Source organism: Schistocerca cancellata, chromosome 3 (assembly GCF_023864275.1).
Source record: "Schistocerca cancellata isolate TAMUIC-IGC-003103 chromosome 3, iqSchCanc2.1, whole genome shotgun sequence".
Taxonomy (NCBI): Eukaryota; Metazoa; Arthropoda; class Insecta; order Orthoptera; family Acrididae; genus Schistocerca; species Schistocerca cancellata.
Genome location: NC_064628.1, coordinates 918,207,254 through 918,224,911, shown reverse-complemented (window position 1 = coordinate 918,224,911; position 17,658 = coordinate 918,207,254). Strand labels below are relative to the sequence as shown.

Genomic DNA, 17,658 nt, shown 5'->3' with positions numbered 1-17,658 from the left:
TGTGCCCGTGGATTTTAATAACTACTGCACTGATTGTTATATAATGTACTGTAAATGACTTGGTCCATAGTTAGGGAACGTAGGGTTGAATGTAAAAGACGGAGGAAGCCACGCACCTGCGGAAGCAGCCTGGCGTAGTGGAAAAGGTGTGGTTGACACGCAAGTGGCAACTCGTCCGTTGTGATTGGTAAGGAGTCTGGGCTGAGCAGTGCTGTGGTTAACATTTCGCTAGCAGTAGCGGATCATTTTGGCTCATTGTGGCCAGAGGAGCTTAAGAGCAGTATTTACCGGCCTCGGATGCTGCATTAGGTGATACTATTATCATGGCATGTGTTTGGCCCAGTAAAACTATAATTTTCTGACGCCAAGAAGATCTGTAGCAGGACGAGGCTAACAGTACTGCCATTATTGCATCGCCGCCACTTTAACAGCCACTGGAATCTACGCCATCAGTGCCACCAACCTTCCACTAAACTGTTTATATTTGGCACTCCGCAAATGGATAAGGTATATGTGAAATTTGGTAGATTTTAATAATAATTGTGGTGTTGCTAAAAACTCTGTCCTAGCATATTTTTAAATCCAGATTTTAAAAAGAGTGAGATTGTGTGACATTTTCTTTAATGGCTTAAAGCAGGCTACTTGAAAGTATTGTTTACTGTAATGTTCATGAACTAATTTCCAACGTAAGTTGAGTTACGTCTTGAACAGTAAATGGTAGCCCAAATTTGGAACACTTCTTCTACAAGAACCACACTGTCTCGGGTGCCTGCAGTCCGCAGCTCGTGGTCTAGTGGCTAGCGTTGTTGCTTCTGGATCACGAGGTTCCAGGTTCGATTCCCGGCCGGGTCGCGGAATTTCTCCGTCCGGGGACTGGGTGTTTGTGTTGTCCTCATCATCTAATCATCATTCGCCTTGTGAATAGACTGTAAATGGAAAGATTCAAACCTGTACGGGCGCTGATGTCCACGATGTTGAGCGCCCTACATACGAGCATCATCATCAACATCATCATCCAGTGACTGCACAGTATATGTGGGAGCTTAAGAAAATAATAACATTGAGGCGGAATAAGGATATCCAGCCCGCATTCGCAGAGACAGATGGAAAACTGCCTAAAAACCATCCACAGACTGGCCGATTCACCGGATCTCGACACAAATCCGCCGGGCGGATTTGTGCCGGGGACCAGGCGCTCCTTCGCAGTCCGGAAAGCCGTGCGTTAGACCGAACGGCTAACCGGGCGGGCATAAGAAAGAGTAGGTCGTCTTGCTAACAGATATCGTAATGTTGCTCCCACGCTCTAAGCTTGTTTAGTAATGCTGAATATGCATACATTGTCAACTTGTAATTTGTGTCTGTGTTTTTGAGGAGCGATATATTCGTTGTTAACATAACGTATTTTGCTCAGTCACTTCTAGCTAGACTATTTCTTTCAGTCATGTTTTGCTTAAGTGTACTGAACACAGGCTGTATTTATCAGGTTGACATGATGTTAGGCGAAGAGTGGTTCAAAAGAAACGTATTCTCATTACGTTCTGTATTATCAAGCAAGGTTGGAATGAAACGACAGATTTTGGCCCGTTACGTCTGCGTGTAAGTTATTTTCAGTCTTCAAACAAGGTAAGACGACGTGGGTTAGTGATTGTTGACATCAGGTCGTTACGTGTGCAAAATTTCGTAGCGATTTTCCGTAAGTTTAATAAATACAACAGATACGCTGTGGTAACTTCTCTGCAGTGACGGTACTCACGACTCCAGAGAGTACCACAACACAATCGATAAACCGCGTTCGAAACACTCAAAGCGCAGCAGCTGTATGGATTGGCAGTAGGAACAATACTGAGGAAAGCCGGGGCTACAGCTGCCATCACGTTTGCGGATAGCAATTGCTCGATGGCTCTTTAAATACCGGAGCACCGAGCTACGGCGGACAGTTCCTTTCAGTGCGCCGAGTCACGTAGTCTCCAGTTACTGGCGAGTCTAAAATCTGCAGTGTTTGTGCCTCGTCTCAAAGACTCAGGCATCGTAGGCCAGCTCTGGACTCTCCGTAGGCATCACTGAGAGTCACAGTGACTGGACTTTAATATTTTAGAGAACTTGTAATAATTTCAAACGCCTACTTGTGTCGGATATTTCACAAAAAGAAGCATTATTTAAGTTGAGTATTCCTTCATATTTAATAAATACCATTTTATTACAAATTGTTGGGAATATTTCTGGCTGAAGATAACACACGCCGTCCCCTTGCATTCCCAAAATTTACGATTCCGCGAACGTAGACATCACGTGGCTTTGAGGGGAAGAATTCCTTCAGATACGTTCACAGCGCATTCTTCGTTCGGAAAGGAAGTTCTCGATAGAGAGCAAGAAAGGTGAAAATCCGACGATGTAACATAAGGTCAATAAAGTGGGTGTGGAGTGACTTCCCTATCCGACTCCTGTAGACTATATACCGTGGACTAGCATCAATTCATTCAGTCTTCCTGGTCGTTGTTCTTGGATTGTGTCTGCATGACGTCTCAGTTGTCGACAAAAAAAATCAGCACTGATGGTTACAACTCTCGGAAGCAATTCCTGGTACACAACACGGTCACTGCTCCACCACATGCATGATATTACATTTTGTAGATGCGCGCAGATCTTTGGACGGGGAATTGCTGTTTGTACTCAGCCATTCCTTTCTTTTCCTTATGTCAGCATAAAGACACCATTTCTCGTCACCAGTAACGGTAGAGGATAGCAATGGCCGGTTCCGTTCACGATCCGGTTTATAACGAGCAAGCAGAGATGCACAAACTGCCACCAGCTGATTTATGTGATTTTGACTCAGAGCATGCGATATCTATACACCCAATTTTTGAACGTTCCCCAACGCATGCAAATGTCGCATTATTGTGGGATGATCATAATTCATCACATTTGCGAGTTATTGAGTACAATGAAGTGCATAATTGTGAATTAATGCGTTATAATTATCTTCATCAAACTTTGAATATCTTCCTGAACGTGGAGAGAGTCGAATGTCAAAAATATCCTCCCTGAAACGAGAAAGCCATTTTCTTCTCATCCTCTGTCCAATAGCATTATTCTCATACACGGCGTAAATGTTTCACGCTGCCTCCGCTACTGTCATCTCTCTGTTGAACTCAAACAGAATATACGGAAAATGATCCGATTTCTTCATTTGGCACTCCATTTTCTAGCGTCCACAGTTCCACTCACTATCTCCAAATGACAATATGACGATATGTGAACTCAAATAGCAACAGTCAAGTACAAATAAAAAAATCGATAAATGTATCCCTATAGCAGCCGGAAAAACAAGGAAAACGAGAATGTTACGAACTTTTGCATCAACCTAATATGTATCACAAGCGTGTGAGTCCTATCGAATGGCCCTTAGATGTTAGCTATTACCTTCACTGTAAACTGATGAACGCATGCTTGGGAAGACAGCCCCCTTGCACTGCCCATCGCTTCAGGTGTAAAACTAACACCAATTGCGATTACCTGTTGCTTTCACGAATCTGTTTAATCATGTATTCTATACTCTACTGAGCCATGTAGGTCCATTATTATCTGTGGTGCTCGGTTATATGATATTTAGTGCTGTGTAAGTATTCTTGAGGCATTATGGTGAGCCAGTTAGCATCAATTATCTTTTCATGGACATTGTAATTTTCGTTTTGCATATCGATGTAACATCAGGGCTTGCACATCACTACTTGGAAAAGTGATTAATGCTAATACTTAAACAGGCGCACCTTTCAGTCCAGTTGTTACAGATACACGCTTAAAGACTAAAGACTGTGAAATACACTCCTGGAAATTGAAATAAGAACACCGTGAATTCATTGTCCCAGAAAGGGGAAACTTTATTGACACATTCCTGGGGTCAGATACATCACATGATCACACTGACAGAACCACAGGCACATAGACACAGGCAACAGAGCATGCACAATGTCGGCACTAGTACAGTGTATATCCACCTTTCGCAGCAATGCAGGCTGCTATTCTCCCATGGAGACGATCATAGAGATGCTGGATGTAGTCCTGTGGAACGGCTTGCCATTCCATTTCCACCTGGCGCCTCAGTTGGACCTGCGTTCGTGCTGGACGTGCAGACCGCGTGAGACGACGCTTCATCCAGTCCCAAACATGCTCAATGGGGGACAGATCCGGAGATCTTGCTGGCCAGGGTAGTTGACTTACACCTTCTAGAGCACGTTGGGTGGCACGGGATACACGCGGATGTGCATTGTCCTGTTGGAACAGCAAGTTCCCTTGCCGGTCTAGGAATGGTAGAATTATGGGTTCGATGATGGTTTGGATGTACCGTGCACTATTCAGTGTCCCCTCGACGATCACCAGTGGTGTACGGCCAGTGTAGGAGATCGCTCCCCACACCATGATGCCGGGTGTTGGCCCTGTGTGCCTCGGTCGTATGCAGTCCTGATTGTGGCGCTCACCTGCACGGCGCCAAACACGCATACGACCATCATTGGCACCAAGGCAGAAGCGACTCTCATCGCTGAAGACGACACGTCTCCATTCGTCCCTCCATTCACGCCTGTCGCGACACCACTGGAGGCGGGCTGCACGATGTTGGGGCGTGAGCGGAAGACGGCCAAACGGTGTGCGGGACCGTAGCCCAGCTTCATGGAGACGGTTGCGAATGGTCCTCGCCGATACCCCAGGAGCAACAGTGTCCCTAATTTGCTGGGAAGTGGCGGTGCGGTCCCCTACGGCACTGCGTAGGATCCTACGGCCTTGGCGTGCATCCGTGCGTCGCTGCGGTCCGGTCCCAGGTCGACCGGCACGTGCACCTTCCGCCGACCACTGGCGACAACATCGATATACTGTGGAGACCTCACGCCCCACGTGTTGAGCAATTCGGCGGTACGTCCACCCGGCCTCCCGCATGCCCACTATACGCCCTCGCTCAAAGTCCGTCAACTGCACATACGTTTCACGTCCACACTGTCGCGGCATGCTACCAGTGTTAAAGACTGCGATGGAGCTCCGTATGCCACGGCAAACTGGCTGACACTGACAGCGGCGGTGCACAAATGCTGCGCAGCTAGCGCCATTCGACGGCCAACACCGCGGTTCCTGGTGTGTCCGCTGTGCCGTGCGTGTGATCATTGCTTGTACAGCCCTCTCGCAGTGTCCGGAGCAAGTATGGTGGGTCTGACACACCGGTGTCAATGTGTTCTTTTTTCCATTTCCAGGAGTGTAGTAACAGAGCAAATTATTTTACTGAAAGACGTGCCACAAGTAAAATGACTTTCTATTTTGTTTTGAAAAAAGGGCAGTAATATCGAATGTCAAGGTTAATGCAATCAATCTACTCACGATATACGAAACAATTAAACTCTTGAATGTGCTTTAAATATCTAGCCTACTACGTAATGGAGCCTTGAAAGCAAAAACTAACGAAATTTAAGTTACCTTCCAGACTACGCAACTCATTTGCAGCAAGAAGTGCTAACTCGCAAAGACCAAAATGTATCCATACAGATCAGTGGACCTAGAACTCTTACCCTCTCTCAGAGACGTTTACTTGCATAAACAGAAATGAAAGAGACAAAACTATTGCCGGGTAAGCCTACATTGCGCCCAAATTATGAAAAAGAACGCCCATGTGTATAAAAAAAAGTCGAAAAGTCAAATTTATTCTAAAATAGAAACAAAAGCTACGGACACAATTTCCAAACGCAGCAATCGAATTTATGGTCATACGAGAAGAATGAATGACACCATATGGACTAAGATTCATTTGTGTTCCATAGCTCCTAATGCATAGTCGTACGGAACCGTACCTGCTGAATCATCAAATTACTGTCAGAAAAATTATAACTCATAAAATAAATAGAGGAAAACAATTAAAATGCAGCTGCCAATGATATTACATGTATGTCATTCCACCTTGACAATGCATACGTCACTCGATAACAGCCGTAACAGATCTGTAGCGAAAGGAAAGAAATAAAAATTATAATCGCACAGCAGCGAGTGTGGAGACTCCTTATAAATAGTCTACGTCATTTTCCAACTAAAGACATTTTCAGTTTTATAGTTTCGAACTCTAAATACCTCAATACTTGAACCTAGAGTAGATAAGTAAGCAAACAAAAACCACACAAAACTGAAATACCTTCAAAGCAGCTACAGTGACGTTTGGGACTTTCTGAGACGAGAAACGAGCTGCTGCAAAAGGTTGAAAATGGTTCAAATGGCTCTAAGCAATATGGTACTTAACATCTGAAGTCAGATGTGAACTAACCTAAGGACATCACACACATCCAAGCCCGAGGCACTATTCGAACCTGCGACCGTAGCAGCCGTGTGGTTCCGGACTGAAGCGCCTAGAACAGCTCGACCCAAAAGGGTGAGAGGAAGGCACTTCTACACACAGAGCTTGAACGAAGGAATACCGATAACAACTGTCATAACTATGGTAAGCTAACGTGATACATGTTGGCCGACTAACAAAATAAATGAATAAACAAAAATATATGTTTTTTTTCAGCAAGCTTTAGTATGTAACCATGTTGAGAATAGGACGCTATGAGAGTAGGCACACAGCGATCTGCCTGGATAACAGCGCGCATTAGCACGCATCTTGTGGGATTCGGATCGTATCCTTCCGCCTGATTAACGTGGAGGGCTAGTGTGTCGGCCAGTCTGGATGTGGTTTTTAGGCAGTTTCCCACATCCGACTAGGAGACTACTGCGCTGGTACCCACATTCAACCTCAGTTGTACTATTCGTAAACACCTTCAAACCGTTCTCACATTTCCACATGGGACAACACCAGACGCAGGTATGTGGGATACACAAATGCTGTCAGACTACGGAACGGGTGGCGACCGGAAGGGCAGCTATCCATCGTCTAGCAATGGTATTTCCAAAACCGTATTAACTTGCCGGCGCTCTGAAGAGGTGAGATAAGGTTGGGATAGAGAGGAGGGTGGGCGTACCTGCGTAGAGGCGGCGGTTGGGGTCCGAGACGTGGCCGAAAGCGTTCACCACCTGCTGCGGAGCGTCCAGCCACTTGGCGGCCACTCCAGCGTGGCAGCCGAGGTGCGCCACGTAGAGGAAGAGCGGCCTCCGAGTGTCGTGCTCAGCTATCAGCCTCTCCGCCTCCTCCGTGAACACGTCCGTCACGTAGCGGCCAGAGTACTCCCACGCCGTCCGCATGTTGTCGCGCATGTCGTAGCCGCTCATGTTCTGCAATGATATCACGGAAAAGCTTCAGTAAAAAGGGCTGGGGATCACGTTTCTAGCGAGGAAATTCAAGTATTGAAGTGTTTCAGACGTCTTACTCCAAGAGGTTACTGTAACACCTTTTCACAGCATCACAGTGACGTACATATGAAGAATTGTCATACTAAATAGGAACCAATTTCTATGAATATTTGGGAGATACACGGGCCAGTCACAGTAATTTGAATCCTATGTTGAATCTACTTCTACATCTACATCATATTCCACAAGCCACCTAATGGTGTGTGGCAGAGGGTACTTTCGGTACCACTATCTGATCCGTCCAACCCTGTTCCACTCGCGAATAGTGTGTGTGAAGAATGATTGTCGGTAAACCTCTGTATTGGCTTTAATTTCTCGGATTTTCTCCTCGTGGTCAATACGCGAGGTGTATGTGGTGGGAATTAATATGTTGTGCGACTACTCTTGAAAAGTAAACTCTCCCGAACGAGTCACGAAAGTCGAACGGTGCCGACCGGTCTCCGTGTCATCCTCAGACCATAGGCGTCAATGGATGCGTATATGGAGGGGAATGTAGTGAGCACTCCGCTCTCCTGGACGTATATCAGTTTCCGAGACCGGAGCCGCTACTTCTCAATCAAGTAGCTTCACAGTTTTGCCTCTCAAGGGCTGAGTGCCCAGCCCGAGTTCTTAACTGACGGGAATCGGTGTAACCATGGCTGCAAGGCCGCTGACCTCCTGAAAAGTGCTGTCCCGAAATGTCGATAGTAACTCTCTCCGTGATGCACAACGACTCTCTTGTAACGTCTGCCAGTGGAGTTTGCTTAGCATCTCCGTAAAACTTTCTCGCCAGCTAAAGGATCCCGTGACGAAACGCGCCGCTCCTCTACCTCCACTTATCAATCCTAGCTGATAGGCATCCCATATAGATGAACAATACTCAAGAGTAGGGTGAACAAGCTCCTTATAATCCACTTGTGTCGTGATTGTTTTACATTTCCTTAAGAATCTTCCGATGAATCTGGGTCTGGTGTCTGCTTTCCCAACTATCTGTTTTATACGGTCATTCCACTTAAGGTCGCTCTGGATAGTTACGCCTATATATTTTACGGCAGACCCTGTCTCCAGCTGTATGTCATCAACAGTGTAGCTGTATAGTGGATTTCTTTTCCTATGTATGCGCGATATCTTACATTTATTTACGTTCAGAGTCGACTGCCAGAGGCTGCACTAATCATAAATTCTCTGCAGGTAGTTGTGTACATTCTTACTATCTTCTCGCGGTACTACACTGGCATAGAAAACTGCGTCAACGTCCAATAACCAAGCACAGACACCGGGTGGTGGAAGTAACAGTGGGAGGAATACAAATCGTGTCAAGGGGGTGTGGGCTACAGTGCAGTTGTTGTGGTGCTGATCAAAGGGAGCGATTTATTTGCGTCCAAAAGGTCATCCTCATTGGCTTTCGCCCTAAGGGTGGAAGTATTACCAACACTTCTATGATGGTAAACAGTTTGCGTGCTGCCATGATTAGAGTTGCTGTTGTGATCTTCAGTCCAATAATATGTATAGTGTCGTTGTTTTGCTCTTCAGTGCCAGTAATATGTAGAGTAATAGTAAGGAAATATGTACGGCCGCTAGGAGTAATAGAATGAAAGAACATGAAATCCTCAGTGTCGCAGACGAACCATTCCTCGCTAATGAATCGCCAGCAGAAAAAGACCATTGTCAGTAAGCTGGAAAAGAGAGATTCGAACGATTGTTTGAAAGTTATTGAATTTCACAACTGCACAAAATACGAAGTAAAGGAAGACATTATTATAGCCGATGAAGATGACAGGTTATATAAAAATTCTGCTGTGAAAGAAAAGGAACTATACCATTAGGAGAAACATGTGACAGTAATTATTTAAGACCCAAAAAAAGATGTTGCTGATGTGGTCTTCAACCCACAGACTGGTTTGATGCAGATCTCCATGCTACTCTATCCTGTGCAAGCTTCTTAAGTAACTACTGCAACTTAAGTCCTTCTGAATCTGCTTACTGTATTCATCCATTTACTCTCCGCCGGCCGGGGTGGCCGAGCGGTTCTAGGCGCTTCAGTCTGGAACCGCGCGACCGCTGCGGTCGCAGGTTCGAATCCTGCCTCGGGCACGGATGTGTGTGATGTCCTTAGGTTAGTTAGGTTTAAGTAGTTCTAAGTTCTAGGGGACGGATGACCTCAGATTTTAAGTCCCATAGCGCTCAGAGCCATTTGAAGCTTTGCCCTCCACGCTGCCCTCCAGTACCTAATCGGTAATCCTTGATCCCTCAGAACTTGTCCTGCCAACCGATCCCTTCTTCTAGTCAAGTTGTGCCATCCATAAAGTCCTCTTCCCCGCAATTCTGTTCAGTACCTCCTCATTAGTTACGTGATGTACCCATCTGATTTTCAGCATTCTTCTGTAGCACCACATTTCGAAACCTTCTATTCTCTTACCGTCCTATGCCTGGCAGAATGGCACTATCCAAATCTGGCGCTGACGCAACTGTGACGTACCATGGACCATAGGTGACAGAGCTGAACAAGAGCAGCTGCGGTGTGTAAGAGCGAGTAGACGAGCAACTATTGTGAGACTGACCACCCAGATAACCAAGGGCTTCCAACAATACCTCCTAATTGCTGCGTAGGTGCTTCCACAGCAGGTGCCTAATACATGGTCCCATGCTGACTATTACTTCACCGGCAAAGGAGGCTGGAGTTTGCACGCCAGTACTGCAACTGGACGATCACTGAATACCGATAGATGACTTTTTCAAATGAATAACGTATTATGCTCCGTCGGACAAATCGTCGCTCGCGTGTGCGGTGCGAAATGTCTGAAAGCCAACACCCTGCATGCGTTATGGTCTGGCGAATGTCGTCGTGGCACTTGCTGGGCGATCTCGTCATTCTGGAAGGCACAATGGGTGAACACAGGTAGGCATCTGTCCTCGTCGACCATGTCCACCACTACACGCAACTTTGCTTTTCGTGGGAGAGGACATCTACCAGCAGGGCAATGCAACATGTCACACAGCTCGCAGTGCTCATGTTTGAAGAGCACCAGCATGAGTTCACTGTACTCCCCTGGTCACCAACCTCCCCGAATTAAAACCCAATAGACAATATGTGGTATAAGCTACCGCTTCTGTTTTGCTCTTTTCTGCTAATGGGTAAGACTGCGAGCCGAACAATTTTGCACAAAGTGTACCGCTAATTTGTCGCCCTGACACTTATACGCTCTCCAGAAGGGTAGGCTTATCCTTTGCTCAATATGTGACGTTAATTAGTCGTATGCAAATCTGGTTGGTTTCTAACCATAACCTCAGTATATGCTAGAATTTACAAATCTTTAACATATTGCAGCGCGTCAGCAACTGTTAAATATACAGAAAATAAATAATTTTTTCAGCCTTCAGTTGCAAGGTAATTTTTACTCGTTTACCTAGGTTTCGATTCCAGTAATGGAATCTTTTTCAGAACCTATAAATTAAACCACATACGGACATATATTGCTCACTGAAATACATTATCAGTCTAATGATTGAATAATAAAGAAATCATGATACTCACAAAAAATCCTCATTTCTGGCCGGCGTAGCTCCGTCTACGTTCGCCTTAATGGTTTTAATTTCGACAGACATTATCTTATGATCATGCGTCTTTATTGTTTTAATTTTTAATCTGTGACATGGCCAGTGTTTGGCTCTCAAAATAATTTAATTTTTTGTAAGTATCACGATTTTTTTATAATTCAATCATTAGACTGATAATGCATTTCAGTGAGTAATATATGTCCGTATGTGGTTTAATTTATAGGTTCTGAAGAAGATTCCATTACTGGAATCGAAAAATAGGTAAACGAGTAAAAATTACCTTGCAACTGAAGGCTGAAAAAATTGTTTATTTTCTATATGCTAGAAAGTTCAGATGTGCTGACCTACAAACAGTGCCTCCACCAGGTGGTTGCAAACATGAAATACACAAATAAGGAGATAATAAAATGACAAAGGAAAGTACTAGTTGTAAAATGATACATTCAGTAGTGTTAAATTCTTTACTCTTCTGCAATGTACTCTATACGAGATTACACAGTACGAGCAACATTATAATTCTGCCCATTCACATTTGGTAATCGCTCTGTCTGGCACTGTCCGGTGATATATTCGCGGTCGTTAATTCAAGCGCGGAATACTGACATCAGCTACAGCAATTGCAATTATTTTTAGAACTACACTCGCTTGTAGCCATGTGAAGCCACTGCATAGAACGAAAAAGACACGTGATCAGCAATTCACTTCTCTAACCGCCGTTGCGAATGTACGACCACTACAGTTATCTGACGCTTATCGCTGCAAAGGTTTGCGCCACAGCGAGATGACATAAATTCTACTTCACCAAAAGCTTCCGTGGGCACCTCCACGGCTGCCGTGGAACACCAGACGATCCTCAGGCTCTCGCTACAACTCCTCTGTCCCAGTAACGAGGTCGCACACCTCGCCAGGACCAACCTCTCTTCTCGACGCCCCAGGAACAAGTGTATCTCTGTCGCTACGGTTATTCGTAGCTCCTGTTCTTTTTTCTTCTCCCTTTTAAAGTGCGTGGCCAATCATGTTGCCGGAAGGCTTTCGTTTCCGAGCGCCGACCAGTCTCAGTTTTGCAACCGACCGAAGCTTCTAGAAGCTTCCAGAAGCTTCCGCTCCGGCCGTTGGAAAAACCACCTACACACCGCCACGCGTTTTGTGAGCGAGCCCCCGTGTCTTCTCCTTGTCCTCGGCCACGTGGCTCCCGCTAAGCCGCGGTCCACCCGCCTGGGGTTTCCAGTAGCTTACGGGCGCTGTTGTCTTCAGCTCTCTGGCCTGTCCGCTTCACTATCGCCCAGCGTGCAGATATTCTGCTACAAATTAAGACCCCTAGCCGATGTCAGCATCGTTAATGGTTTCCTGTCTCGATGTTTATACTATTAAAGGGTCTTCTTTCCGGAGTGGTAGTTGTAATGTGGCTCAAAATGATGCCACCTTGCAGTGGGACCACCTCAATCGGGCTGTTCGCGCTATGTGGCCTGAGCCAGCCGAGAAACCAGGCTCAGCTGGCCACGAGCCTGTAATAGGCATGGCTCCACATACCAGCCGGTATGTACCAGAACCTCACTGATTTTCATATTAAATATGAAGAAATTCCTCCAGCTGTATTTAAGGTGCCGATTTTATTTTGGCAACTAGTTTCAACGTTGTAACAACGACATCTGCAGGCCCATACACTTGTTGACGTCAACTGCGTGCGGCTGATACTAGATGTCAGTGGTGAGATACAGACGTGCTCCATGGGGAAGGAGGTTAGTAACTCACTGATTTTCTTCCAGTACGCCTCACAGGGTTCCACATTATAAAAGGAGGTTATTTAGGATCGTCACAGATGGTCACATTAATGTCACTGGACAGTCGATTCACAGTTATGTGCAGATTTCGTCGACAAATGTTTCTTGTTGTGTAATAATAATGGCTCACGATCGAAATTAGCTAATACCACGGTTTCGATAAAGTACAATACAGGCTACAACTTAAATCACTTAATCAAAGCAAGTCTTCAAGTCGAGACTGTATACTAATAAGGTTCCTTTCAGAGTATGGTGATGCATTAGCTCCATACTTAACAATCATATACTACCGTTCGCTCGACGAGAGATCCGTACCCAAAGACTGGAATGTTGTTCAGGTCATACCAATATTCAAGAAAGGTAGTAGGAGTAATTGACTAAATTGCAGGCCCATATCGTTAACGTCGATATGCAGCAGGGTTTTAGAACATATATTGTGTTCGAACGTCATGCATTACCTCGAAAAAAAAAAACGGTTTATTGACACACAGTCAACGTGGGTTTAGAAAACATCGTTCCTGTGAAACACAACTAGCTCTTTATTCACATAAAGTGCTGAGTGCTATTGACAAGGGATTTCAGATCGATTCCGTATTTCTGGATTTCCGGAAGGCTTTTGACACTGTGAAACGTCCCCTTAGAACAATAATACAAGACTGTGCTTAAACTGACATACAATATTTTTAGCGCAACTCAATCTGACTTTCAAAAATCCCTACAAAAGAATGGCCCTGACTAACATTAACCTATACCTTTCACAAATCACTTACCTCACAAAAATCTTCGTTACTCAAGCTACAGCAATACAGCGAGCGCCACTACTGCCAGCTAAATAACAAATTCAAACTACGGAAGTCACTAACTACTAGTAGGCATAGTTAGCAAATAAAAGATTTTAATAGAGAACAAACAATGTATTTACCTTAATAGTCATCAAAAGTCATAATATATACAGCAGTTCATGACATCCATTTTTACAAATTTCAAAACTCCGCCATTTCTCTCCCCACATCCACCACTGCTGGTGGCTCACCTCCAACTGCGCAACGCTACGCGCTGTTCACGTCCAGCTGCCCAACACTACAATGGCAGACAACAATGCTAACAAGCCACAGACTGCACACAGCACAGCCAGTGATTTTCATACAGAGCGCTACGTAACGTTGCCAATAAGAAAATATAAACAGCCTACTTACAACTGCACCACACAAGCGGATATATCCGTCTAATCTAAAAGCCGTAAATTCAACTAAATACCTAGGTATTACAATTACGAACAACATAAATTGGAAAGAATACACAGGAAATGTTGTGGGGAAGGCTAACCAAAGGCTGCGCTTTATTGGCAGAACACATAGAAAATGTAACAGACCTACTAAGGAGACTGCGTACACTACGCTTGTGCGCCCTCTTTTAGAATACTGCTCCGCGGTGTGGGATCCTTACCAGATAGGACTGACGGAGTACATCGAAAAAGTTGAAAGAAAGGCAGCACGTTTTGTATTATTGCGAAATATGTGAGAGAGTGACACAGAAATCGTTGCGACGGAATGTTCCCACGAAATTCCAATTCCCAGCTTGCTCCTCCGAATGCGACCATATCTTGTCTACACAGACCTACATAGAGAGGAACGATCACCACGATAAAATAAGGGAAATCAGAGCTCGTACGGAAAGATATAGGTGTTCATTCTTTCCGCGCGCTATACGAGATTGGAATAATAGAGAATTGTGAAGGTGGTTCGATGTGAACCCTTTGCCAGGCACTAAAATGTGATTTGCAGAGTACCCATGTAGATGTAGATGTAGATGTACAACGGTCAATAAGTTCTTTTATTAAACGCCTAGAGACTGTGGATCCCGATGGAAGCCAAAACTCCTTATTATTTTTCTGTTGCCTTTTCGTCAGCACAGTCAGCATTGTTCAAATGGTTCAAATGGCTCTGAGCACTATGGGACTGAACAGCTATGGTCATCAGTCACCTAGAACTTAGAACTACTTAAACCTAACTAACCTAAGGACAGCTCACACCACCTAGTCATCACGAGGCAGAGAAAATCCCTGACCCCGCCGGGAATCGAACCCGGGAACCCGGGCGTGGGAAGCGAGAATGCTACCGCACGACGACGAGCTGCGGACTCAGCATTGTTACATCGGTTTTGGCAGAGTTAGTGTCATAAGATGGTCATATGCCGTTTCTGACGCCGCATCTCCCCACAGGAAGGAACATGTGTTTCATGTGTTTCCTATCATTCTACGTCTAGTGTAGCTCTCATTTTGAGGTGCGATGACGTTCTCAAGTGTTTGCGTAAAGGCTACATGAGGCGGAACCAGTCCAGTATTTACCTAATTTTATGTGGGAAACTACCTAAAAAACATACCCAGCCTAGCCAGCTCATCTGTCCACAACGTTAATCTGCGAGGGGTATCGATCCGGGACATTCTCACCTCTCCGTGCCGCACAAGTGGCGCGTTAACATGCTCGGCTGTCCGAGCGGATTTTATCAACAGCCGCTGCTGGACACAAAAGGTTGCAACACCAGGAACAATGGCAAATATCATAGCTGGTAAAAACCCATAACAGAGTTTGTAATTGATTTGGAAGACATACACTGCAAAATTTAGTACCCTGAGCTAGCACGTCTGCAAGCTGCAACAGGTTCATTGTCGATGGACGTAAGATCGACGTCAGCCTAGATGACATACACGCATACATTATTCGATTCTGCTCCAGTGCTATGCCAGAGTTCCTACATCGTTGTGTCTGACGGGTGGCGGAATGCCAGTCTTTCAGTAGCTCATGACTGGGTGTTTTCAGTGGTAGAAACATCTGAAGAACGTGTTGGTCAGTGTACTCAATGTACAGGAAGGTGAACACAGCACGGGAAGCAAGTGGTCTTGCGTTATATCGTTGAAAGATGGCATTAGACGCACCTCTGAAGTAGGACGTAGTCACTGCTCTTAGCACATCGGAAATGTATTGACTGCGGACCAAATTGCGGGTTTGTGAACCAGAAGCAACGTGTTGTGTGCCACACCATCAAGCCAGCTGCTTTAGCCGTTACCGTTTGCTCTAATCGGAGCCTGCACGCATCAGTACCTCTATCGTTATTGCTGTATGTCAGACGAGGATTTGTCTGAAAGGACGACGTGGTCATGCTCCTGTCTCCGTTTTTTTCATTCGGTGCAACAGTGTCGGCCCTCATCGACGGAAACTGAAACGATGGTCGCCGTGGTGTCAGTCTGAAGTGTTCTACGCTTCGACGCACTGCTCCTGTGGGGAAACGCCTAGCAGCGGACAAGCACAGTTTCAATGTCAAGTGGCTTTATCGTCTGTGGACACTCTATTTCTGCTTTCTCGGGCGCTACCTACATCTACGTTATACTCCACAAGCTACCTAATGGTGTGAGGCGGATGCTACTTCAGGTAAAACTAACTGATTCTCTATGCCCTATTCCACTCGTCAAAAGCGCGCAGGAAGAATGATTATCGGTGAGCCACTGTATTAGCTCTCTTTTCTCTAATTTCTCGTCGTAGTCATTACGCGAGATGTATGTGGCTGGAAGTAATATGTTGTCCGAATGTTACCGGAAAGTGCTGTCTCGAAATTTCAGTAGTAAACATGTCCGTGATGCACAATGCCTCTCTTGTAAACTCTGACACTGGGGTTTCGTCGGAGGTCCGAGTCCCCCCTCGGGCATGGGTGTTTGTGTTGTACTTAACGTAAGTCAGTTTAAGTTAGATGAAGTAGTGTGTAAGCGCAAGGACCGATGACCTCAGCAGTTTGGTCCCATAGGGACTTACCACAAATTTCTAAATTTCTACCGGGGTTTCTTGGGCATGTCGGTAACGCTCTCACGCCGACTAAATGATCCCGTGACGAAATAAACTGCTCTTCGTTCGATCTTCTCTATCCCTTCTGTCAATTCTACCTGGTAACGATCACATATTGATGAAAAATACTCAGGTATCGGTCGAACAAATGCCACATAAGCCACTTCCTTCGTCGATGAACTATATTTGTTTTTCTTTCTATAAGTCGCAGTCTGCCAATGGCTTTTAATACTATTTGTTTCATGTAGTGATTCCACTTAAGGTCACTCTGAACAGATAATTATAGATACCTTACGGTAGATACGGTTTCCAGCAGTTTCTCATCAATAGTGTTGTCGTAAAGTAGTTGCTTTCTTTTCTTGCGCATGCGCAGTATATTACATGCATTTACGTTCAGGGTCGACTGGCAGAGTATGTACCATTCATCAGTCTTCCGCAAGTAATTCTGAAAATCAGTACTCTGTTCTGGCTTCGCTACTTTGTTATAGACAATCGCATCATCTGCGAACAGTTTTAAAGATCATCCGACGCTTTATTCTAGATCATTAATATATATTGTAAACAGTAACGGTCCTATTTCATTTCCTTGGGGTAGTTTGGAAATTACCTTCATCTGCCCATTTTGTTCCGTTAAGAACGGCGTGTTGAGTTCTATCTGCAAGGAAGTGTTGAATCCAGTCGCAAATCTGCTGTGATAGTCGATAAGCTCGTATTTTTATCAATAAGCGGCAGTGCAACACGGTGTCAAATGCCTTCCTGAAGTCAAGGAACATGGCATCAACCTGATCGCCGTTTCCTACAGCGCTGTGGACCACATGGAGGAACAGAACGAGCAGAGCTTCCAAAATTTGTTTGCAGAACCCATATTCATTTTTAAAGATGAGATTTTCGTTCTCCAAAAACGTCATAATTCTTAACAATAAAACTTGGTCCGTAATTCTACAACACACTGACGAGAACTATAAACGTCTATAATAGTATCCTTCTTTTTTACGACCCTTCTTGAAAAATGGAATAACTGTGCTTTTTCCATTTTTTGGGTATCCTTCGTTGCCCCAGCGATAAAAGGCGGGATTCTTCTAGGTGTGTCATCTGGGCCTGGTGACCTTGCACTACTAAGCGACTGTACATTGATGGAAAGGAAGGGCAACCCAAATGATGCGTTGGAATCATGCATGGTGTTCAAT

The 17,658-nt window shown here is 45.1% G+C and overlaps 1 protein-coding gene across 1 annotated transcript in view; it reads right to left on the bottom strand.

The window, feature by feature from the left end:
* The window catches only part of LOC126175998 (arylsulfatase B-like), a 93,276-nt gene that overhangs the window by 39,654 nt on the left and 35,964 nt on the right, over nucleotides 1-17,658 (bottom strand). The window contains exon 5 of the mRNA XM_049923111.1: nucleotides 6,990-7,239. Coding sequence (XP_049779068.1) covers nucleotides 6,990-7,239 — 250 coding nt within the window. The remainder of the gene's footprint in view (nucleotides 1-6,989; nucleotides 7,240-17,658) is intronic.